This window comes from Ailuropoda melanoleuca, chromosome 10 (genome assembly GCF_002007445.2).
Source record: "Ailuropoda melanoleuca isolate Jingjing chromosome 10, ASM200744v2, whole genome shotgun sequence".
NCBI classification, from domain to species: domain Eukaryota; kingdom Metazoa; phylum Chordata; class Mammalia; order Carnivora; family Ursidae; genus Ailuropoda; species Ailuropoda melanoleuca.
This window is the reverse complement of record NC_048227.1, coordinates 10,119,083-10,144,641: the sequence shown is the minus strand read 5'-3', so window position 1 is coordinate 10,144,641 and position 25,559 is coordinate 10,119,083. Positions and strand designations below refer to the sequence as shown.

The following is a 25,559-nucleotide window of genomic DNA, read 5'->3' as shown; positions in this document are numbered from 1 at the left end:
ACCATTCCTACCTTCAACAGAGACCCTCCCCAGCACCCTCTCTTCCTCCCTGAACACCCAGGAGCATGACCTTGACCTTCCAGGGCACTCACCCTCCTTAGATCAGCGGGTGCTCTAAGACGCCTGCTGCACTGAGAACAGATTTCTTCTGTTCACCCCTGGGGTACGCGGCCCAGCCGGGAGTTTTGGGAAGGAAAATGGCAGATCATTTTCAACTTCTCTCTCAAGCTTATGGCAGATCTTCGCTGTCAAGCAAAAGAACCGGTTCTCCACCAAGAAGTGGAGGGAGCATGAGCCCAGAAGAGGGGTCCCGGCGCTGCTCCCCCAGAGGCAAGCTGGCTGGTTTCTGTGGCCTCAGCTCACAAGGACTACTCAGTGACGGTTTCACTTTGTTTTTTTCTCAAGATTTTTATTGAGAGAGAGAGCATGAGCAGGGGGGAGGGGCAGAGGGAGAATGAGAATCCCAAGCAGGCCCCGTGCCCAGCATGGAGCCCAACTCGGGGCTTGATCCCACAGCCCTGAGATGAAATCAAGAGTCAGACACTTAACTGACTGAGCCACCCAGGCGCCCCCTAAATATTTTAAGTAATCTCTACACCCCATGTGGGCTTGAACGCACGACCCTGAGCTCTACCCACTGAGCCAGCCAGGCGCCCCGACCCTTCCACTTTCAACCGCAAAGCCCCACACGGCCAGCCCCCACATGGCCAGCCCCTTCCCGGCTTTGTCTCACGGCCCACGTAACCATCTACCATACTCTCCAGTTTGTCAGTTGTGTTTCGCCTCCTAGAACGCAAGCTACGTGGGACCTGCTTGTGGGGCTGTCATCCCCGAGTGACCCAGGGTGATCAGCAGTGGCTGGCACGCAAGGGGCACCCAGTATCTGTTGAGTGAATGAATAAGAGAAAGGGGGTGCAGCCAGGGAGTGAGATCCCGGTGGGTGACATGATTTCCAGTTATTTTTAGACTTCGTCATTTTCTCCCAACTGAGCCGTGGGAGGAGACTGTGCAGAAAAATCGTTTCCAAGCAGGACTGTCTTCTGAAGTATCTGTCACTGGCTTCCAGTCGCCTCTTTATCTAAAGCCTTGTTTTTGCAAGCGAATCTCTAAATGATCAAGTAAGATTAAAAAAAAAAACCTCTTCAGTGCTCAAAAATAAAAAGGCAGAAAATAGACTTTATTTCAAAAGAGATTTTTAAAAAGATGCTTTTAAACGAAAGGCCAAGTTTATGTTACTACCTCGAATGTTTGCCACGATTTCCGGATCTCCTCCCTGAGGCTGGCCCTCCAGCCAAGCTTTGGCGGGCGGCTTTCCGTGCGCAAGAACCGGGCCTCGCGCTCACTCCTGCGGGGGCTTCTCAGGCCGGCCCCCTCAGTCAGGCTGGGCTCGCCCTGAAGCTCACACGCCCACCAGGAACTCTGCTTGTGGTCACTAGATTCTGCCAGGCCACCTTGAAGAACGAACAAAACGGCAATGCCGCAGAGCTAAGCTTCCCCCGGCCCCGCTGCTCGGGTCAGACGTGACACACAGCCGGGACCCCTCTCGCTGGTGCTTGGCCGGATGAGGACAGCCCTCCTGCGGTCAATGCAGCAGATCTCACCCTCAGCCAGAGAGGGGCCTGCATCCCGGGACTTCCAGTACATTCTCGCTAAGGACACTGGCACAGAGCATCACGCGTCACAAAGGGCCCGGATCCTCTCTGACCCCCGGCAAGAGCCCCCGCCGGGGCCTCTGCCAAGCAGTCCAAGCGGTGCTGAGGCCAGGTTCCGGGCTCGAGCGGGTCAGGGGGGAGCTTCAGACGAAGGACTTGGCCAGAGTCACCATGTGATCCACGCCACACGCCACATCCACGGGCTCCCCAGGCATGGTCACCTGCAAAACAAGACCCAGCACAGCGTGAGGGGACATGGTCTGGAGGAGGCCCAACGTGCGGCCCGACCCTGGCTCTGCCCCTTGGTGGGTGACTTCACCTACCCGGACCCTGGCTCCCTCCCCTGGAGATGGGGGTGCTTCCACGCAGCCGGCAGGGCTGTTCTGATGACCGTGCAGACAGTTGCCCCACATCCCACCCAGCCAGTGGCCGACGTGACTCTTCATACCCGCCCGTCGGAGAGGCTGCTGGAACCTGCACCTCCCACAGCGCTATCCGTCCTCAGCACGAGCTCGACCCTGCCAGAGGTCAACAACTGTTCCCGAACCCGGTGCTCAATGACCTTTCCTTGGGGTCACCACCATGGCTGCCAGGATTGGCTGGGGTCCACTCTGGGAAGGAGGCCCCGGCCGGCATCTCCAGCCGCGTGAGCCATCAGCCTCAGCTCCAGGCCGGCTGTTTCCGGACGACGCGGACCCTCGAGGAGGGAGGTCTACTGTGTCACAGAGGGGACCGTAGGCCCTGCGGCCAGTCCTGCCAACAGTGCCCACCCATGCCGACAGCATTTCACCATGCAAGAGGCCAACCCGCAAGGTGCCAGCAGCCCCCAGGCTGATGTGGAGGCTCCGGCCGTCTGGCCTTTAAAATGACTGTCGCTGTCCTACAGGCTGGCGTGGGAGACGGCCACCCAGCCAGCCCCGGGGCGCCCACGACTCCAGGACTTCCATGTGCCCAGGGCCAGGCCAGTTCCCCAGGCAAGGAGCGCTTTTCTTCCTCGTTAGACTATCACTGTTATTTTCAATAAGTAAGACCCTCCCATGGCTACGTCATAGAACGACGTGCAGTGAAAGGTATTAAATCCCTTTTTTAAGTCATCTCTGCACCCGCTGTGGGGCTCGAACTCACAGCCCCGAGATCAAGAGTCACACGCTCTGCCCACTGAGCCCCCCAGGGGCCCCGGTATTAAGTACCTTCTAACCGCACCCTGTCAGCATCTGCCCCTTTATTCCCACCCTCCCGCTGAACTGGAAACCACTTCCGCCATCCTTCCAGAGGCTCTTGAGGCAGGCAGCAGCACAGGCGAGAACCGTGTTTTTTCAGGGGGCAGCTGGCAAGTCGGTGCCCCCGCCCTGCTTCGCGCTCAGACCCCTGCAGGATGCGGAGGCTGCTGTTCTGCGGAGCAGATCCGAACTCGGCCACCCTCCCCTGGTGGCCGTGCTCTGCTGGGCAGCATGACAGCTGCAGCAGGGATCTGTAACAGCCTGTGGAGTTAGCTGAGCACGAGGGGGGAGGCCTCATCCAGATGGCCTGGCCTCAAAGCCCAGGGGCGGCAGCAGCAACCCCTGAGCCCGGGGCCTGCAGCGTGGGGAGACAAGTCCATTAAGGGCTCCCAGCCACCAGGCAAATGGACACTTGCCCCCCCTCCCTAAGCAGACACCTATCACAGAAATCACTGAACAAACGAGCAGCGGTGCCCGCGGCCCACCGCCAAGGCTTGCAGATGCAGGACGCGTTCCAGGCTGGCCATGGAAGCAGAAGGAAACGTGCTGCCTCTGCGGCCACGGGCCCAGGTGAATTCCTAGCAACCTCCCCGGGCCATTAGAGCGCGCGTTATTGACCTTCCTGGGGACACGGCCGCCCTCGGCGCTCCCCGGCCCCCACGCTGCTGCACTTAAGCATCTCTGTCCTTGTCCCCGAGTGCTCTGGCCAGAGGAGCCACCTGGCCCTGGTCGGCTGGCCGGAAGGACGGTCGCAGCTGACGCTGGCCTCTGAGGCCCTGTGGTCCCCGCTCTCCTGGCACGTGGCCTCTCTGTCTCTGACGGTCTCTGAACCGAGTCCCAGACGAGATCGCCCTCAGCCACGTGTGCTGTGTCCTCGTCTGGGTGAAGTGAAGTTTCTCTTCTCAACCAATGTACACTCACTAGGTTCCTGCACAGGGAACCCATTCATCCGGCCTGAAGGACTCAACACGCTCTTACAAGTTTGAACGCAATCCGCTCAGGAACGTCCCTCTTCATGACCGGGTCTCAGACGCCCCCAGGAGAAAGGCTGCTCACCGACTTGGCTGCAAGGTCTGCCAGCCCGTGCACCCCAAGCCGACCTGGTCCCGACCCGAGGGCCGCAGGGCGAGAGGTTGCAGAGTGGGCACGCAGAGCCCCAAGTTCACGTCGAAGCCCCGCCTGCTGCGTGGCTGTGAGGCGGGGCAGCACCCCCCCACCGCCCCGCCGATTCCTGAAGTCAGCGGCCACAGCTACAGGCCGGGGGCCGGGGGAGCGCCCCGTAGGCCGTCCTGAGGATGGCTGGGAAGCGAGGCGCCCGGCAGGCACAGCTCTGCTGCGCCCTCACACAGGCAGAGATGCACGTCCGGAAAGAGTGCACTGCTGGGTGGGTGACGGGGGAAGGCCATTCAAACACCTGCCCTGGTGGCCTGATCCCGCAGTGCCGCCAAGGTCAGAGGGCCCTGTATAGACTGGGGGGTACATCCTTGCCTCTCCCCACCCCCAGCCCTGCCGGGGACCTGATTCTTCAGCTCCTGGCCCTCGCGGAGGAGGGCACCATGGTCAAGTCTCAAAGTCGGGCACACCCGAGTCTGGCTCTGGACCCTGCCTCTCACCAGATGAGGGGCCTTGAAGAGCTCACTGACCCTCTCTGAGCTCTGAGAGTCAGTGCACGGCAGGATAACCTGCAGGAAAGCTTCTGGAAAGAGAGGTCTGAGTCGGGGTGGGGCGCAGGGGTCCCTCCCTGGGCCTGCAGACTGGCAGAGCAGCCCGGGCTCTGTGAGCCTGCGAAGAGTTAGTGCCGTTGCAGATGCTACAAACAGGGCTTTACTCCTTTTTTTTTCCTTCTTGGAATACTCCTAAGGTGACAGAACAGTTCACCCACCAAAGATTAATAAGAAAAAACAAATTTTTTAAAGAATAAAATCATCTGTCATTAAAAAAAAAAGTACAGGAGAACAGTCTGCAATCAGATCCCACGACCCAATACGAGATGGATCTGATCTTTAAGGAATCCAACCCCGTGGATCCCAAACCTGGTTCTTGCCACCGCCACTCCCCAGAGCCCAGGCTGGCAGCTCCGGCCTGCAGAGCACGGCAAGCGCCAGGCCCTCAGCAACAGAAGGCGCCCTCTGGCCGGTCCTCCCAACCCCACCACCACGGAGGGCCCAGCCACTGTGCCAGGGGGAGCACAGGGGTTCGGCAGGAGAGCAGCTGTCAGGGGGACAGCCTGGGGTGTCTCCCTGACAGCAGGGGTGCAGGGAGCGACGTTCCCAAGGGCCACTTGGTAAGGAGTCCACGGGGGAGGGGGGGGCTCCAGTCTCAACAGCAAGTGGCCTTGACACCCAGGTGCTTCCAGCCCCACAGTGGCCACCAAGCCCCAGCCATTTGGACAACACAGTGCGATCAGATTCCCAATCTTACTGCATGGCTGATCGTCACTGTAATCTGGGGGAAAGGAAGGCAGGTGGGGAGCCCCCCACACCTGGCACAGCAGTCAGGCATCCAAAACCCAGCCGCTCTGCCGCTCACCAAGCTTCCCCTCAGCGAGAAGTGAGAACTACCACGAAAGCGAGCAGGACCCGTGCATCATGGACGCTCGCGTCACCGGCCCTGCCCCCCCCACCCCCCGTCCACCAAGCGGCTGTCCATTCCTCACCCATAAGGGGGGATCCTGGGCTTGGGGGACGAGCGAGCAAGCACCGGCCAGCCCGCGCACAGCTCCAGTGCACAACCATTTCTCTCCAGCAAACAGAAAGCCCTCACTCTGACCTGTTTTCTTAGAAACTGCACCTCCAGTTTTTATGAAGGGGTCAGGGCCTGCCGGGGTCACTGGGAACCAGGACAGCCCACGGCCTAGGGAAACAGCCCCCCAAATCCTGAGGTGGCTCGAAACGTCTTGCAGGAGGTTTTGACAAATCCTGACTTTATTTAAATTCTACATGGCTTTTGCGTTTTCACAAGAGGTTTTAAAAAATGCTTTACACGATTTCAAAACACACTATTAAAATCCAACCTTCGAAGAAGATCCTTGAGCATGTGCACGCACACGTATGTGCACACACATGCACACGCCTCTCGATGCAGAGACCACGTCTGGAAGGAAACCTAGGAAACCAGGACCGGTGGCTGCCTCTGGGACCAGAGATGGCAGACTTATTTTTTAGAATACCCCTTGTGGGGCGCCTGGGTGGCGCAGTCGTTAAGCGTCTGCCTTTGGCTCAGGGCGTGATCCCAGCGTTATGGGATCGAGCCCCACATCAGGCTCCTCCGCTATGAGCCTGCTTCTTCCTCTCCCACTCCCCCTGCTTGTGTTCCCTCTCTCGCTGGCTGTCTCTATCTCTGTCAAATAAATAAATAAAATCTTTAAAAAAAAAAAAAGTATACCTCTGGTACCACGTACGTAGGTTCTGTTTGCAAAAATATGGAGAGTTTTTTTTTTTTCCTGGAGAACTTAGTAAACAACACTAAGATAAACTACAATTTAGAAAAGAACCTTTATCCCCTTTAATTTTGAAATGAGCCTTTCTTGTATAATTGCATCCTCCCCCTAAGGAAAGCTTTCATTTTTTTACTTTGGTGGCTGTGGTAAGGCACTCTAAATATTAAACATCCTGCTTTCTCTTCAGTTCGCTGTAGAACATTCCTCCCCACAGGCCTCCGTAAACAGCTCCTGGAGCGCCAACTTTGTCATTTCAAATCTCTCCCTCTTGGGGCCCCTCGGCACCCGGCCAGCTCCTCTCTGAGGTGCTGGCGTGCCTCTGTTTCCCCGCTCCACATGCCCATGGACAGCCTCTGACGAGGCTTCTTCGGGCACCAAGGGACTGGAACCCTCGGCCAGACCGCTCCCCGCTCCAGCAGGCCGCTCACTCAGCAGGCCCTGGGACGGAGCTGAGGGCCCTCTCCGGCTCCTCATCACGACAGGCCTCGCCTGAAGCCGCGGGGCAGGAGGGGGCAGCCGGGACCTGAGAGGGGGAGCCGTTCCCAGGGCCCTGGCGTGGGTGCACCCTCAAGCCCACCCTGCACAGCCTTACCCGCCATGGGAAATACTGGTCTTCCAGACGACCGATGCCCAGGCACCCTCGGATGTTCTTGCCCCACACAAACAGCTCTCCTTTGTCTGCAAAGAAAGGAAAATGGTAGTTTGGCTGGGGCTAGACCAGGAGCAAGTCTCCAGGAGGAGGGTCACGAGAACAGGCTTTCTAGAACCAGGTACCAACAGGGCCCAATGTTCAATTTCAATTTCTACCAGGCATTAATGCTTTCTTTTGAATGGAAAAGTATACCATCCCTATACCAAAGCACAGCCAAGCCCAGACGCACGCCGCATCCGTCACAAAGGGGACTGGCACAGACGGGGTGCTCTGGGGCCAGGCGGCTCCGCACAAAGCCTGCTTTGCTCACACCTTACGCACACCCCCTCCTCAAAGCCTGACAGCTGAGCCCCCTCGAGACCGGGTAATGCCCTGAAGGAGTGAGTAGTAGGACAATCTGTCCATTCCTTGTCTGGCTTCCGTATCTTGGGACCATTTGGTCAAGAGATACACAGTGACCGGCGCCTCTTTCGGCCAGGTCTTCGTCCGTGTGCTAGAAGCTGGGACAGGGCAGCGACTGAACACGCACGGTCCCTGTCCTCACGGGCCTGCAGTGAGGCAAAGAGCATGACCTAGACAAGTGAGCAAACGTCACTGTAAAAATGGATGTTTACAAATTGTAAAAAGTGCCATGAAGGAGAACGACAGCCTGGCAGACTGAACCCAGAGGGGGCCCTGGAAATGCCAACCCACAGGACAGACCCCCAGCCCTGGCAGGGCACTGCCCACAGCCCCACCTTGCCCTCAAATTTCCATCCACACCAGCTGGGGGCGCTCTTTGGCACAGAGACCTCATTCCTGGCAAAAGGCTGTGGTCATGGGGAACAGAAGAAAAGCCAGGAGAAGTCAGGACTACAGTAATCTGGGCTGATTAAATAAGAAGTCCCTTTGTTACGGGCTGTCAGAGCCCTCTGATCTCACCATCCTTCTTGGTCCTCCCCTCCTGAGATTTTATGTATTCGACCAAACAATCCAGTCTGGCCCCCGCCCAAAACATGAGCAGGGCAAACCAACCAATGCCAACCCCCAGCTGGCCGGATGCAAATGCTGGGCCCACAGAAGGGACAGAAACCCCAGCTCTGACGCTCCCCCTACTGAGGGCCAGTAACCGGCACCTGGAGGGTGGCCACCGGGTCCTGGGGAAAATCAACGTGACCCACAGCAGCCACACAGCATGACAGCAAACAGAAAACAGTCCACCCTAGTAGAACACTTCGGATGGAATTCCCAAGCACATGACTCTGCACATAGCTTAAGCCCGGAAACGTCCTGGAAAACACATCTTTGTTCCCTCCAGAATTCGGCCATACGGATTCTTACTGGGTCGAGCAAAATGGCCTCAAAAAACTCCCGGGACTCTGGACAACCCACACTCACCGTCCCAGCCCAGATGTTTCAAAAGAAAACAATTCCTTCCCATGGAATGAAAAGATGTTTCTGATCGCAAGGAAACCCAAATTTACTTGAGAATCACACCGTGAAATGAATTTAGTTCAGTCTGACTATTCAGGTCAGCGATGGAGCAGCAAACCGAACGAGAAACAGAATGGAGAAAGGCACAGCAGCCAGACGCCTGCCGAATCATGAGTATTCTATGGCTTTGTGATTTGGCAACGCTTTGTGAAAACCTCCATCCCGCTTGGCCACTTACTGGTCAGGGCAGCAAAGTGGCTGAGGCCACATCGGATGAGGGAAACGTGGACTTCTGGGTTGAACTCCGTCAGGCCGAAGAGACTGGGTGGGATCACCTCTGGAAGCGCGCTTTCCACAAGGTTCGGTCCTTTCCCAAGAATTCCGTAGCCCCAGACAAAAACCTGTCCTTCTCCTGCGTGAGAGCAAACACAACGGTCAGTAAGGCGAACCAAGGGCAGGCCACCCTCACCGGGAATTCAGACCACACCACCAAGATCCACTATATCCACGTGGATGGTTTGTTGTGGGTTTTCGCGCCTCCTTGCTTGACGAGAACACACGGACGGAGATCTGAAACAGTGTTTCTTCTGTCCTCTTTCCGATTCTTGTTTGTGGGGGCATGTGGCCAGCTACCCCATCTCAGGACACAAACTCCCACATCCGGAGCATACCCGGGACGGGCCTGGGTCATCAGTCACCCAGAAGCCTGGTGAGCACAGGGGAGGCTCAGGACAGTTTTTCCCACACAGATGTTTTGTGTGTCACGCCGATCGCGAGAGCAAGCCAACTACACAACCCACCTCTGGCCAGATTCCTAAAAGTCTCAGAAATGATTATTTTGGTCACAGAAGGTTTAATGCTCCTTGGCCGCACCAGACGTTTAATCCCCAGGGCACGAGCCTCGGTATCCAAGCCCGACAGCTTTTCTGTCTTGTGTCTTCTGGCACAGGCTCCCTGGGGAGGGCAGGGCTGTGTCTCCGGCCCAGGCGCAGGGAGGAGGAGCTGACTCCGGAGGTCAGCTACTGTTAAAGAGCTCAGAAGGACTTAAGTCCTGTTGCTGTCTAGCTGTCTACGTCTGAATCATGGTTATTATCCTTCTGTCAAGAACAACACCCTCACCATCTACGAAACTGAGCCCAGGCAAACTAGACCTTCCCACAGCCACGCTCCCTTCCCTCCCTCGGGCTGAGGTCCGCAGCCATGACTCCAGGGGACCCTGAGCCGCCCCCCATCCAACCCACCTAACAGCGTCCCCATGAACTGCCCACAGGAGGGTCTCACCATTTAACACGGCACAGCCCGTACCGCCGCACGCGGCCTGCTTCACCTTCCCCAGTCCTGAGAAGGGTAAGCACCGGGGGACGTTCACCTGAATCAAAACCAGAGCCACACTGTTAGGAAGACAGACCAGCGAGAACTCAGAAACGCTCTGTCTCGTGTACAAAGCAGGTAAGTCCCAGTTCGTTCGTTCAATCTACAAGTACTTCCTGAATGTCTAAGATACATAAAACATCTAACGGGGTACTGGGAATTCAACAGAAGGAAGCAACCTGGTCCCTCTCTCAGAGCAGAGTCCGGTGGAAAAGGTAAGAGGTCAGCCAAAACTAACCCAAAATTAATTTGTGCGGAATGCAACAAAGGAGGGTCCAGGGTCTCTGAGAACGAATGTTGGGGAACCTGATCCGGTTTGCAGGGAGGAGAGTCAGGGAAGGACCTGGAAGGCTTCATTTGATCCTGGGATCTGAAGGACAAGCAGGTGTAACTCAGGGGAGAGAGGACATCCCCAGGAGCGGAGCTGGCAGGAGCACTTGGGAAGGGGGCAAGCAGGCCACCTTTAGGGAGCCTGAACAAGGTCAGAGAGGCTGAAGCAGAGGGATGAGGGGGGATATGAAGACCACATCAGCACGAGGTTGTGGGCCAGGAATTGGTCTTTCTCCTGAGCATAACGGGGAGCCAGCACGGGTCCTAAGAAAAGGAGGGGCATGGTTTCCAGAGGCAACGTGAGGGGACCTGAGACATCGTGGAGGACCCGCGTGTGGGGGATGCCCCGTTCACTGCACCCAGAGACGGCCAAGTGGAAATATCTGGGGATACAGATGTGTGGACCCCGAAGAGCAGTCGGGGTGGAGAGTGGGAAGCCCACATGGGGCATCTGCCGGTGGAGGCTGCATGGGTCAGGTGGAAGGACAGACGGGGAGGGATCAATGGAGGAGGGGAAGAAGGCCCAGCACATGGAGGAGAGCTCCCAAGAAGGCAGGAGGAGATGGGCCCTGGGATGTAGGGAGGAGAATGGGTATCGCCAGGAAGGGTTGGAGGGTGGAGGACTCAGAGCGGGAAACTGAGGGCACTCGCATCTGATAGCATGTGTTTTCTCTATCAATCAGGGGCCAGATCTGCTGCCGAGAATGAGAGACACGAGGGTCAGGGGTTTGGAGAATGAAGTGTGGCCAACTTAGCTGAGGAATAACTCTGGAAAGAAAGATTTTAAGTGCTGCAGTGACGGCCACGAATCTTTACAGATACACTTTTGAACGGGGACAGCTGGAGGATAACAGTCCCTAAGTTGACTCAGAAGGAATCAGGGGGCTCACTGATCCAGAAAAGGTCCACCTGGATGAGGCGAGGCTGTCAGAGCATCTTTACCTGACTGATGTGGCATGACGCCCTCAGCGAGCGCCAAGACACGCTCTAGCAGAGTCGCCGGAAACGCACCACTGTTGCCCAAGACAGGACGAGGCTCGGGCTACGGTCAAGAGTCACGGCTGCAGTGGGCTGCTCCTAAGATGGTCCCCATGATCCCCACCTCCTGCTAGTCATGACCATGTGGCTCCCCGCCCTGGTGTGGGGCCGGACCGCGTGACCGGCTTCCAAGGAGCAGAACGCCAGTAAAAGCCAGGGGAGGTCACTGCCAAGATTAAATGATAAAACGCTGGCTTCCGTCTCGCTGGCACTCTCTCTCGCTCTCTAGTTTGCTTGCTCTGATGAAGCCAGCTGCCATGTTGGGAGCTGCCACATGGAGAAGCCTACGTGGCCAGGAACCAAGGAAGGCTGGGCCAACAGCTCGTAACTGGCTCACCACCAGCGAGGAACTGGGGCTCCAGTCCAACAGTCCACGAGGACCTGCGTCCCGCCAACGACCACCAGGTGGTCCTGGAAGCGGAGCCTTTGCCCGCTGAACCCTAAGATGATTGCAGCCTTCGAGGGCCCAGGACCGGAAGACCCGGCTAAGCCACCCCTGGATTCCTGACCCACAGAAACAGTGGAATAATAAATGTGTGTTGGGTAAAACCACCAAGTGTTGGGGTCATCTGTTATGCAGCAGGAACAGCGCCACGACCCTGGATCTGTCAGTCACAGGAGGGCCGTGGGAGACACTGTTCTCAGGACTTGGGAGCAAGAAGAGCAACAATTTTCCTCAACAGGTTATTTGTTTATCTTACAGAAACAATGAATCAAAAAACAAAAAAGAAAGAATGAATCATGTAAATGGGCATGTTTTCTTTCTTGCTTTGGTTACTAGGAAGCTCAGAACCGTGTCTGGGCTTCTAGGCACGGGCCGGACCACAGGGAATGCCTCTCCTCATCTTGTGTGCTGACCTTCAGCTGATCTCTTTATTAATATGTATCTAAGGGGCACCTGGGTGGCACAGTCAGTTAAGCGACCAACTCTCAGTTTCGGCTCAGGTCGTGATCTCAGGGTCTTGGGATGGAGCCCCATTTCAGGCTCCATGCACAGCGAGGAGTCTGCTTGAGATTCTCTCTCCCTCTACCCCTCCCACTTGTGCTCTCTCTAAAAGGAATAAATAAATCTTAAAAAAAAAAAAATATTTAAAATCCTCTGTATATGGTCAGAAGTTTGATGGTATTAAGGAATAAAGTATATTTTTTAAACAGTCCTTATCTTTTAGAGATACATACAGAAACTTTTATGGATAAAATATGACATCTGGGATTTACTGCAAAATAATCCAGGGCAGGGGCACCTGGGTGGCTCAGTCAGTTGAGTGTCTCAGGGTCGTGAGATCGAGCCCCACGTCATGCTCCACATTCTGAATGGAGCCTGCCTGAGATTCTTTCTCTCCCCCTCTGCCCCTCCCTGCCCATGCGCATGCTCTCCCCTTCTCAAAAAAAAAAAAAAAAAATCCAGGGCAGAGAGGCAGATAGCAACAAAAACTGGCCATTAGGGGTATGGGATTGTTTTTGGTCGGGGAGAGGAAGGTAAAGAAAATGTTCTGGAATTAGACAACTGCACACCTTGTGACCACACTAAAATCCACTAAATTCTACATTTGTAAATGGTGAATTATGTCTCGGGTTTTTTGGGGGGATTTTTGGTTTTGTCTGTTTTTTCACATAGGCCATTGAGAACTGTTGAATGCAGGTGAGAGATAAGAGAGATTCATCACATGCAGTGAGCCCTACTTTTTATTTTTATTTGCAATTCCCCTTCATGTTTAAAATCCTGTATTGTACTGATGGTGGCTCCCTTCAGTGAGAAGGCGGGGGCAGTGACAGAGAGGCCACAGACAGGGGCTTCTGAAGTATTGTGCGTGTCCCACTGCTTGGGGGGCGGGGGGTGGGGCACGGGTGTCCTCATCCAGGTGCACACTTGTGATCTGCGTGCTTTATGTGGCATGCATGTTACACTGCAACAGAAAGCATATGGGGACGCCACGGGCCCTAAACAGCCTCGTACCCTTTTCAGACTGAGACAGGGCGAAAGGCGCACCCAACAGCCTGCCCTAAACCGGGATTATCGCATCGAAGGCTCGATCACCATGACTTTGAACCCCAGGTTTCATTCCAGACTCTGACAAGATGGCTAAGAAGCAGTCTTACGGATGGTCAGGCCTAAAAAGCAAGTCCTACGTCACACATTACTGAAGAAGCTCTTATTTGAGAGTGAGAGAGGGAGAAACCATACGCACACACACATGCACACACACACACAAACAGGGAAGGGGCAGAGGGAGAGGGAAAAGAATCTCCAGCAGACTCCTAACAGAGCACGGAACCCAACGTGGGGCTCAGTCCCACGACCCTGAGACCGTGACATGAGCTGCAATCAAGAGTCAGACACTGGACCAACTGAGCCGCCCAGGCACCCCTGAAGAACCTCTCATCAACGCCCTTAGCCCTCTGGATTTCCAACCCTCCCAGCCCGGGCTGTGGGCGACCCCGTACCTGAGTGGAGTCGGTGACAGCGGCCAGCTGCAGGTACTCCGAGTTCCCCCAACCGAAGAGGCCGCCCTCGGCAGACACAGCCAGGCAGCAGTCACCGTAGGTGGCCACCTGCACGATGTTCACTCCGGCCAGGTCCCCGCCCAGCTTGGTGGGCACGCTGGTGATATTGTAGTGACCCAGACCTGCCACAACGGCCAAGCGTTACTCCCAGTTACTGACTCCTGGAGCAGACACTTCCACAGGCTTCCCAGGTGCCGAGCGCAGTTTTAAACGCTTTACAAGTATCAGCTCGCCAATGCTATCTGCCCCTCTGCTTCTCCACGACTTCCTTCTCCACGCTCTCTCAGAGGAGGAAGAAACAGAAGAGTGATCGTTTATTTTTAAAACCCTGGAGACTTTCTAAGTCTGATTCAAGTTAGGAACGTTTACAAGACAGACTAGCATGACACAATGAGGCCAGTGGACCCTGTAAGAATACACATGGGGAATGTTGCAGCAAGTGATTGCTAATGCACCACTGGCCTTACCAGAAAATAAAGGAAATCTTCCAGAAGCCATCCCAACCCAACACCCCACGCCCCTCCCGAAAATAACAGTAAGCCGAAACTGGCCCGCTGGCATGGTAGACGGTGAACAGGGCAAAAGGCAGGGCCGGCCAGAGGCTATCGGGACAAATGTCACCATCTGCACTGTGATGGACGGGAGCCCTGGGCAGCAGACCAAGGCAAAATGCATACCCCAGACTCCCGTTTTAAGCCAGGCTTCCACAACGGGGCCCAGAGCAGCGTCAGACACGCAGCACCCCTTAGCAACAGGCAAAAGCAAACCTGAATCCTCTCTGGAGGAAAGCATCTCCGTTTAGGCCCTTCCAGTTTCCGCGAGTTCAATTCAATGAAATAGGAGCCCACGGTCGAAAGTTACTCAACACATTAAGGAAGGGTTGGCTCGTGCCAAGGCCCTGTGGCTGCAAGAGGAGGCCCGCTCCAGGAACTGACGGCAGGGGGCCTGCAGTGCTGGACGCCAAGCCCAGCAAGCAAGGGCAGGGAGGCCAGAGAAAGGGTCACCTATGACAGCTTGTTTCTGGATTGGCACCAGGAGACTGTTAACCACGGTTCTCTCCAGCAAGTGGGGCTTTCATGTCTCACCTTATTCCTATCTGTGCTGTCGGGAGGCATCTACCAACAATTTCTTATTTTTTTTCAAAATGACCGACAGCTCGATTTTAAAAATAAAGAGAGGCTTCAACTTTACAGATACCAAAGAAATGCACATAAAAAAACCTGACACGGGGATGAAATCAGCACGCTCAAATTGACAATATTCGTTGCTGGAGAGGTTATGGCCACCGTGGTACTTCTGTACCTTGCTAAGGACAGTACGAACCGGTAAAAGTTTTAGAAAGCAACTCAACAATACATTGTGAAAACACAAAAATATTCTAATCATCTGACCCACTCCTGGAATTTATCCTACGCCAACAATCCCAAAAAAGAAAAAGTGTATGTATACATGATCAATATCATAATATCTTCAATGACCAAGTGTGGTTGCCCCCCCCCCCACCAAAAAGTGTACCTCCTGACAAGAGGGTAATGACTAACGGATTATTTGATAAATAATGATTCACTCAGCTTACGGTAAATTAGCTTGATGCTATATCATTCAAATTATTAAAAACCACAACTGTGAAAACTGTACCAACAAAACTTAAAAGAGAAAACAAGCATATAAAATCACGTCTATGCTATCATTACAATATAAAAAGCGTACACGTACGAACAAGCACGGGAAGGAAACACGAGCCAGCGAACAACGGTGATCTCATGTGGTAGTGGTATTAGGGAGAGTTTATACAAGATTTAAGTCTTAAATTTAAAGGCCCTCCCTTCAGACAAATATCAAAAAACAAAAGGATTAAGTAAGCAAGGTTAATAAAGTTTATCCCTCATCCCTCCTGCCCTTAATCACATTCTCCTCAAAACAGTTCAAATCGAGCTCCCTTTAGATGGCCTTTGTGAACGTTTGTTGAGGGGCGGCTGGAATGCTCTACCCAACGCTTAATGGGCTAGTTGCCATGGGTGCGCGGGTGAGGGGAATGAGGCAGGACAGACTGACTAGGGTGGGAAGAGAGGGAAGAGTCTAAGGAAGGTGGGCGCTCGCCCACAAGAGCCCTACAGCTCACAGCTCCCTAGCTCACCGTCCCCAGGGGTGAAAGGCCCACTACCTGTTTGCCCGTCGGCACCCCAGCCACAAGAGTAGACTTCTCCTTTGTCTGTCAGGAACAGGCTATGGTCCTGGCCACAAACCACCTGTCAGACGAACAGAGGTGAGGCTGATGAGAAATCCTTGGACGCCCAGTGTCCTGGTCGACAGACCTAAAGCTCGCCACATTCCCTACCACCCCGAGCAGCGAGCTGGCCGGGCCCAGGCGAGCTACCCCACATGGCCTTCACATCTTATTCCTGCTCGGTCCCCTCCTCCGTAAGCCTTTCTCCTCCCCGTCCCCTCCTCCGCCTCCCTATTGGCCTCCAATCTTGGGTACTAGCTCCCCACCTACCCTGCCAAGCCCTCAGGCAGCTCCCTCCTTCTGCCATAACACCTTTCCTACCACCCGGCCCTGGTCTATCTGATACACTCCTCTGCCACCCCTGGGAGATTTAACAATTCTCCTGTGCTCCCAGGGCCCTTCCTGTAAGCATCTGCTTATGTATTTAAGTATTTATTGTAAGTACTGACCATGTACCAGTCTCTGTACTGGGGATGGAAATAAAATGGTGAGCAAGATAGCGCCAGCCTGGGACACACACAGCTAGCTTAACCTGTGCCTCCCCCTTAAGAGTGTTAGCCCCTCAAACGTTATTAAACTCTGTACCCTCGTAATCTAGCAGAAACCAACACCCTCCTGACCTACAGGAGGCAGGCAATAATTTTACTAAAATAATTCATTAATTCAAATAATTGGCTGAACCCATTTGCCGTCACCCCCCCACCTTTCACCCCTGCAAAAGCATCCCCGAGGGGCTGGATGAGTGGCTCTCAGCATGCGTCTCTTACCTGGACCACCTGTCCATCGAAGTCCTGCATTCTATTGACTCTGTGACTTTCGCTGCAGCCAGGAGCAATATAGGGAGAAGCAAGAGATATGATCACAGTAAGCACTGTGTGGTTCTGCCCCCACCCGTCACCCCTAACTGACGGCCCCAACATGCACACAGTAACTGTTAGGGAAACTCTCAAGGTCAAATATAGGGCAGAGGTAGGCCTACGCATGAGAATAAAATAAAACAACAGCCCTTTGGTGATTTTTTTTTTTTAAAATAGGCTCCATTCCCAACGTGGGGCTCAAACTTACACCCCAAGATCAAGAGTCGCACACTGTATGGACTGAGCCGACCAGGTGCCCCTCCCTTTGATTTTTTTTTTGAAGAGTTTATTTATTTATTTGTCAGAGAGAGAGAGGACAAGCAGGGGGAGCGGCAGAGGGAGAAGCAGACTCCCCGCTGAGCAAGGAGCCCGATGTGGGACTGAATCCCAGGATCCCGGGATCATGACCTGAGCCAAAGGCAGACTCCGAGTCAACCAGGTATCCCCTCCTTTTGGTGATTTTAATATGCTGGCAGAGGTGAGACTAGTATTTCGCTCAACAGCATAATGTAAGGAAGGAGAGGGGAATTTTTTTAAAGACCAAAATAAAAAGGGTCTGGCTCAATGGGTAGAGTGTGCAACTCTTGATCCTGGGGCTGTGAGTTTGAGCCCCACATTGGATGTAGAGATGACTTAAAAAGAAAATCTTGAAAGAAAAAAGACTGAAATAAATAAGAATGGAACAGAGAGGAATTTTTAAAGTTCATCAATTTGGTAAAAATAAAAAACTAATTAAAAAGTTCTTCGCACCACAATCAATGCTCGACCGCCCTCCCTTCCACCAAGCTACCGTACGGCGCTCACCCCGCAACGGAACAATACCCTCCACAGCTTTCCAGTGACTTCTCACCGTCCCTCTCAAGCAGGGGGAGGCCTGCCATTTCCTGCTCTGTGGGTCTATCACTTAGTAACCACACGAGAAATGTTAAATGCTTAGCACGATTTGGGGAAGTCCTTTGGGGAACTCACCTGTAAATTTCATTTTCGACCACGCTTCTTCCGCACTGCCCGTAAGAGTTGTTTCCCATGCTGAAGACTGAAGAGTAACACCACCCGTGAAATCAGCTCTGCAGGTTTGTGGGATCCCAGAACGTCAGGACTGCAAGGCGGTTGTCCAACCACTCACCCTAAGTGCCCGGTTTCCTTCTCTGACACCCCCAGCCTCTGCAGGCACACCCACAGGCATGCTGGGGTCTGGCCCTGCAGCAACAGCCCGGGCCACCTTGACGGGCCCCTCTGCCTTCCCCTTCCCTCGTTCCACCTCTCGAGAATTCCACGTTCCGAGGTGAGCCCCAGCCCCACTCCCTGCACCTGTCACTAGAGGCTGCCCTCCACGCCAAAGCTCCTCTTGAAAGAGTTCCTGAACACCACCTTTGCCTTTTCCCCACAAAGCACGCTTAGCTGGAAAATGAAATTGGAAACACTTAGGCAAGATGGCCTTCCCCTAGAAACAATCGCTCTTCGGAAGAGAGTCCGTGTTATCTGGACTCTGGAAGCCCACCAGTTGAAAGAAGCGCTGGTGAACAGGCTCCTTTCGGTGCAACAGAAAACGTCGTCTACACGCACAGCCCGGCCCAGTGACTTCCCCGCAAAGCAAGTGGGAGGCCTCGCTAAGGCGGCCTGCTGCGCACTGGTACCTTTCTAAATACCTGAGGCTTTCTAGGAATCACAGAAAGCAGAGAACATAAAAGGGCTGGCAGGATCTGCCCAATATGGTGATCTGGAGCTCAGGAAGTGCCAGGAGCCTCACTAATCACGTGTGGTTCCACCAAACGAACCAAGGGCAAGAAAGTGGTTCCCCCACTCCTCCGTGAACCTGCAACAGGCCAACTCACCTCCTTCGCGGTCTGTCAGGATGAGAGAGTGGGCTCTGCCGCAGGACACCTGCAGCACCCGTGTCTCCTGAGGTCTGTCCAGAGGCAGCGGCACGGGCGAGGGCTCCAGAACATACTCGTATCCCCGGGCTGAAAGATCGAGCAGGTTCATGGTGCATCACACTGACGGAAAGTCACAGCATTCCTGACGGTAGACATCATGCTGCCCAGCCGCCACGCCGCCCCACAGTCGGAGATCAGAGTGACCCGTCAAGGCACATAAGCTAGTGTGCCTAGACAAGAAGCGCAGGCCCAAGGTCCGGACCCGCTGCACCGCACTGCCTCCCGTGGGCCTTCCCGTGTCAGTTAAAGCCATTTGCACCTAAGGAGAGTAAAGGCATTTTCCTCCTGTAAGACCCACGAACATTTCTCAGTAAAGCGAAGGGCAGCATATATTGTACGATACTGCTTATATTAGAAAGTGGGGGAAAGAATCCATAGAAGCATCTGCTTGCACACGCATTACATCTCTCCAGAAGGAGACACTGGAAACTGTTAACACAGGTTGTCTTCAGGGAGAAAAACTGTGTGGCTGGGGGGGCAGGGGCAGAAACCAGTCTTTTCACCACATATTCTACTGCACCTGTAGGACTCTGAAGTACACAAATATGCTTTCTGGAAAGAAATTTTAGAAAAAAAAGAAAATTTTAGGGGCACCTGGCTGTCTCGGTCAGTGGAGTATGAGACCCTTGATCTCAGGGTCATGAGTTTGAGCCCCATGTTGAGAGTAGAGATTGCTTAAAAAATCAAATCTTTAAAATTAAACTTTTCTTAATTAATTCATTAATTAATTACAGTAAGCTCTGACCCAACGTGGAACTCGAACTCATGACCCTGAGGTCCTGGAGTTGCACACTCCACCAACTGAGCCACCCAGGCACCCCTGAAATTTTTAATTTTTATTTATTTATATTTTTTTTTTAAGATTTTATTTATTTATTTGACAGAGACAGCCAGCAAGAGAGGGAACACAGCAAGGGGAGTGGGAGAGGAAGAAGCAGGCTCCCAGCTGAGGAGCCCGATGTGGGGCTCGATCCCAGAATGCTGGGATCACGCCCCGAGCCGAAGGCAGGCGCTCAACAACTGCGCCACCCAGGCGCCCCTGAAATTTTTAATTTTTAAATAAGCAAGTAAGGGAGAAAGTTTTTTAGAAGTCACTCTACAGAAGAACCTTATTTTCTTTCTTAAAGATTTTATTTAGGGGCAACTGGGTGGCTCAGTTCTTAAGAGTCTGCCTTCAGCTGAGGTCATAATCCCGGGGTCCTGGGATCATGACCTCAGCTGAAGGCAGACACTTAACCGACTGAGCCACCCAGATGCCCCCAGAAAAACCTTATTGTTCTTTACAATCCTGCTGNCCCTCTCTGTCAAATATTTATGAGAGAGAGAGAGAGACAGAGACAGAGAACAAGCTGGGGGGAAGGGCAGAGGAAGAGGGACAAGCAGACTCCCCACTGACCAGGGAGTCCGACACAGGACTCGATCCCAGGATCCCGGGATCATGACCTCAGCTGAAGGCAGACACTTAACCGACTGAGCCACCCAGATGCCCCCAGAAAAACCTTATTGTTCTTTACAATCCTGCTGGAAAAACCAGAATGGTCTATGTGGGGAATTCCCCTTGTAGGTTTTAAACAAAGAGCTTTTAGTATTTGTACTGTTGGAAGAAGATTCACAAGTGCATTAGTTCTCAACCTACCCGCCACTAAGCACTCCTGTGTTTTTTCTCCTATGGGTCCCACGTTTACGGACTCTACCAAAAAATGGCATTATTACCATTACAATAATACACTTGCTCACTTGTATTCATTAGCGACTGATAGAATTTCCAGAGACAACTTTCAATCAGCATGGAATAACTGCTTTATCACACTGAGATGCTGTAATTCTAGGCAAAATCAAAGCAACTGGACAATGTCGTTAGCGTATACACCCCCATTACTACCTACATAGACACCTAAGGGCCTGGGAAACAGTAAGTACGTATCATTTAAGGGGAATCTGGCTGTAATACAGCTAATCAGGAAATACAGAGGATCATGTTAAATGGAACCACAGCAAACTCCAGACTGGAGAATTCTATAAAATAAACAATGTAATTTTTTTTTAAGTTTTTTAAAGATTTTATTTTATTTATTTATTTATTTTTTAAAGATTTTATTATTATTTATTTATTCGACAGAGATAGAGACAGCCAGCGAGAGAGGGAACACAAGCAGGGGAAGTTGGAGAGGAAGAAGCAGGCTCATAGTGGAAGAGCCTGATGTGGGGCTCGATCCCATAACGCCGGGATCACACCCTGAGCCGAAGGCAGACGCTTAACCGCTGTGCCACCCAGGCGCCCCTGCACTGAGTTTTTAACTTTATAAGTTTCTGTTATTATATATTGTCATACATAGAACAGTATGCCAATTATACATATATATTTATTTTTTTGTTTATTTTTTTAATTAAAAACTCGATGTGCTTAAAGTTGCATATAATATATGTTGGCTAACTGAACATAATATTGTTCTATATTTATATGCAACTCTTAGCACACTGGGTTTTTAATACGTTAGTTTTTAAGGAAAATTTATTCAAAGAACTTTTATGCTGAGATTAAAACTCTTTTATTTATTTATTTATATTTGCAGAATTTATTTATTTACTTGAGAGAAAGAGAGAGCACGAGAAGGGAGGGGGGCAGAGGGTGTGGAAATGACGCTGCATTTACTTTCTTTTAATGTCCTTTTTTTTTAATTTAGTTGAAAGAGAAAGTGAGAGAGCACAAGTAGGCAGAGCAGCAGGCACAGGGAAAGGGAGAAGCAGGCTCTCCACTGAGCAGGGAGCCCGATGCAGGACTCAATGCCGGGATCCTGGGATCATGACCTGAGCCAAAGGCAGACGCTCAACTGAACGAGCCACCCAGGAGCCCCAAGGTCCTTATTTTTTTTAGATACATATTGAAATAATTACTAACAAAATTAATAATGTTGGGAGTTGCTTCAAATTATTGAGGGTAAGGTACAGGAAATAAACAAAACGGGGGCGCCTGGGTGGCACAGCGGTTAAGCGTCTGCCTTCAGCTCAGGGCATGATCCCGGCGTTATGGGATCGAGCCCCACGTCAGGCTCTTCTGCTATGAGCCTGCTTCTTCCTCTCCCACTCCCCCTGCTTGTGTTCCCTCTCTCGCTGGCTGTCTCTATCTCTGTCGAATAAATAAATAAAATCTTAAAAAATAAATAAATAAAATAAACAAAACAAAACTAGCTAAGTTGGTAACTGAAGCTGGCATGCCTTACACGACTCTGTCCATTTCTGTGTGTGCCTAAACGTGCTCCCAGTAAAAGATGTAACAAACACAATGTGGCATCTTACAGCTAATAGAGATTTCAGTACTGACTTATAAAAGAAATTTTATATAAAATTAAGTGAAAGAAGGCAGAAAATACACACTGATCAAAACTGTGCAAAAATATATTTGCACATGAATTAGGAAACAAGGAAAAAATGGAAAGGTTTATCCAGACAGTAAAGGGACTGTCCAGTACAGCATCCCCCCTTATCCATGTGGGATACATTCCAAGCCCCCCAAAGGATGCTTGAAACTACACGTAGAACCAAACCCCATATACACTATATTTTTTCCTATACATACCTATCTATGATAAAGTTTAATTTATAAATCAGGTGAGGTGCCTGGGTGGCTCGGACAGTCAAGCATCTGACTCTTGATTTCAGTTTGGGTCATGATCTCAGGGTCCTGGGATCAAGCCCCACATCAGGCTCCATGATCAGTATGGAGACTGCTTTGGGATTCTCTATCTCCCTCCACACACACTCTCTCTCTCAAATAAATAACATCTTTAAAAAAAATTTATAAATCAGGCACAATAAGAGGAACATCTTTTTTTGTTTTTTTAAGATTTTATTTATTTATTTGACAGAGAGAGACAGCCAGCGAGAGAGGGAACACATGCAGGAGGAGTGGGAGAGGAAGAAGCAGGCTCCCAGCAGAGCAGGGAGCCTGATGTGGGGCTCGATCCCAGGACCCTGGGATCACACCCTGGGCCAAAGGCAGACACTTAACTACTGAGCTACCCAGGAGCCCCAAGAGGAACATCTTTACTTATCAGCAAAAATTCTTTTGCCTAAAGGTTCAGTGTTACTACCAAAGAGGCTGACAAACAAATCTAGTCCAGATAACATCCGTGTAAGACTCCATCTATCCATCTATTGTGCCAGTCTGGTTTATGCCATCATATTCCTGAAAACAAAAGGGAGCTCCCTCAGACCACTCACAGCACAGAGAAGTCATGGTGAGCACACTCACTTTTATCTTTGCGGCTCCTGTGAAATCCCAGCTGGGAATCTTTGTTGAGCCCCATACCCCAAACTTTCGTCACATCCTTGGTTTTAGAGGATAACAGCGTGAATCCATAGCCACAGGCAGCAGATGAAATCTGAAAAAGAGTTCCCATAAAGCATGAACTGATTGGTGTTAACAAGTTTTCTCCGCAATAAATGACAGGTTGTTTGCCCAATCAAAGAACACATGGTATTGGGGTGCCTGGGTAGCTCAGTCGGTTAAGCATCTGCCTTCAGCTCAGGTCATGGTCTCAGGGTCCTGGGATTGAGCCCCAAGTTGCTATAGTTTTGTTTTGTTTTGAGAATTGGGTCACTACTAACCTAACATAGGCTGTGATAAATTAAGATACATACTATAATCCCAAGAAAAACCTCTTCAAATATACAGCAAAACACCCAACAAAGGAATTTAAAAGGTACCCAAAATACCTATTTAACACAAAAGAGGGCAGTGAAAGACAAACAGAAATAAAAGACCTATAGAAATAAATAGCAAGACGGCAGATGTGATCCAACCATATCAGTAATTACATTAAAAGGACATGGGTTGAGTGACACAGAGAAAATGGTGGAGCAACGAGAACACTGGCAAATGTCAGCATCATTTTTTTCAGAACTCTGGAAATTAACCCAAGACTTAAAGCAATCTAGGGAATGTTTACTCGAGAAAAGCAGCTGAGTCAGTAAGAACAGGAAGCTTGGCAGCACTTCAACTTGACCTATTCCCATCCATCTCTGCTAAGCTCTGCAGTAGCTCTGAAAAGCAACAGCTCACAATTACAGCGCAAACCGGCAGTCTGGCAGCCACTGGAAGAGGCAGAAAGGGTTTGGAGGAACTTCATAGCTCCATTCCCAGAGCCTTCTCATCTGATCTGTCTGGTGGTTCCCTGGAATACCCCATGCACAAGGCTCTATTTATTTGACCTGACCCAGATATCACCCAATGCAAACAGCCTTTTCCCCAGGGATACTTTTTGAAAACAATCAGCAGCTAACGATGAACACTGCAGCTGCCTGAGGTGGTGAATAACTGTTGGAGCAAATAATAGGTCAACCAAGAAGTTACTAACTTGACCTGACATCAACTCCGCCCAGACAATAGCAGAATACACATCCCTTTCAAGCACACATGACACGTTGTCCAAGGTAGACCATATGCTAGCCTATAAAACAAAGTCTCCATACATTTAAAAGGGCTGAAGTTAAAGAAAGGATATTCTGTAACCACAACGACGTTAAACTGTGACTGTGGTGACAGACATTAAACTGTGCGAATGACGCCAGTCTGGCACAAGGGCACGTTTCGGCCACTCGTTTAATGTCAACAGCGCCCTAACGCCCTTCCCTCCTGGGCCTGCAGCCCGCTCGAGGGTCCTACCCCCCGACGTTGGACCACCCAGCGTCCCAACTTCTCGCAGAGGGCCTCGGGGAGCAGCGGCGGAGGCCGGAGGGCGCTACGGAAGGAGAGAGCCCCGGCCCGCACCTTCTGGTCCAGCTCCAGACGGTAGGGCACGGGCTGGATCCTGCGGGGCGGCCGCGAGCCGGCGCGGCGCTCGGGCCCGGCGCTAGGCAGCACGAAGGTGGGCACGCCAAGCGCCCCGGAGAAGCTGAAGCCCCACACGAAAACGCGGTCGGCCCGGGCCGCCCGCTCGCCCACGTACTGGAACACGGGTGCGTCTGCCTCGCGCCCGACCGCCGTCCGGTGCCCCCGCCCCGGCCTCAGCCCCGGGCCCGGCCCCAGCCCCGGGCCGGGCCCGCTCAACAGCCGCCCCAGCCGAGCCCCGGCCGCCAACGCTCGCAGCGCCATCCTCCGCTCCACGCCTCAGCGTCTCCTGGACGCCGCCATCTTAGGTGACCCTTGACCCCACGCCCCGGCGGAAGAGCCCGAGGCCCCGTCGACTACTGGCTGAAGGCAAAGGCGCCGAGGGCCGCCAATGGTTGGTGGACGGCGGGGGGCGGGGCGGAGCCGGGGAGCTGCGGGCCTGTGTGGGCGGGGCGCAGCAACAGCGAGCGCGACTTGTGTCCCAGCTCAGTAGCGGGCCGGGCGCCTGCCTTCCCCGCGCCGAGTTCCTTGCGGAGGGTGTTCCCGGCTCCCGAGGGCGCGGGGCGCTTTAGCTCCGAGGACCCTTTGCTGCTTGTCAATCAGCAGAGGTAAAACTTAGGGGTGGCCCGCTCTGAGCGGCTCCCTTGTGGTGCTCTCCCCCATCCCAGTTTACCCTCCTTGCCACGGCCCCCCGTCATTTCGTAGCTGGCCTTGTCGCAGCCTCCCCATCCTCTTCCAGGCCCCTCAGTCGTGCTCCAGCCACAGCGCGCTGGAGTGCAGATGCATCGGCTGCCCCCGACCCTGTGGGGAGGCCCTGCTGCCCTCCGCAGTGCATCCTCCGCCCCAGTTCACCTCGCCCCACCAGCCGCGCACTCCACTGGAGTCAGGTGGCTTGCCTTGTAATTTCCGAATCCCGGGGCCGGTTCAGGCCTGCCTACTTAGCACTCAGTGCCTCCAATGTCCTTCCTGCTGCTCTCCTCCCTGCAGGTGTCTAGTTCTGAGATCCAGCACTAACTTTGAAGTTCCGTGAAGGCAGGAACTGACGGGGGGGAATGGGGACCTGAGTCTAGTCCTGGCTCTGCCACTGA

At 52.8% G+C, this 25,559-nt stretch overlaps 1 protein-coding gene across 2 annotated transcripts; it reads right to left on the bottom strand.

Annotated features, from left to right (window-relative positions):
* Positions 1-1,156: 1,156 nt before the first annotated feature.
* RCC1L (RCC1 like) lies at positions 1,157-24,791 on the bottom strand. Of its 2 annotated transcripts, none has more exons than XM_011226022.3 (11): positions 24,412-24,791; positions 22,894-23,023; positions 18,540-18,668; positions 17,674-17,740; positions 16,615-16,666; positions 15,785-15,869; positions 13,561-13,742; positions 9,658-9,745; positions 8,615-8,788; positions 6,904-6,989; positions 1,157-1,873 (listed from the first exon to the last, which is right to left on the bottom strand). In XM_011226022.3, the coding sequence occupies exons 1-11, from the start codon at positions 24,733-24,735 to the stop codon at positions 1,796-1,798; spliced, it is 1,395 nt and encodes a 464-aa protein (XP_011224324.2). In that variant the 5' UTR covers positions 24,736-24,791; the 3' UTR covers positions 1,157-1,795. The 2 variants fall into 2 exon arrangements, with proteins under 2 accessions (XP_011224324.2, XP_034525911.1); XM_034670020.1 differs by having other exon boundaries at positions 24,590-24,719.
* Positions 24,792-25,559: the final 768 nt, after the last annotated feature.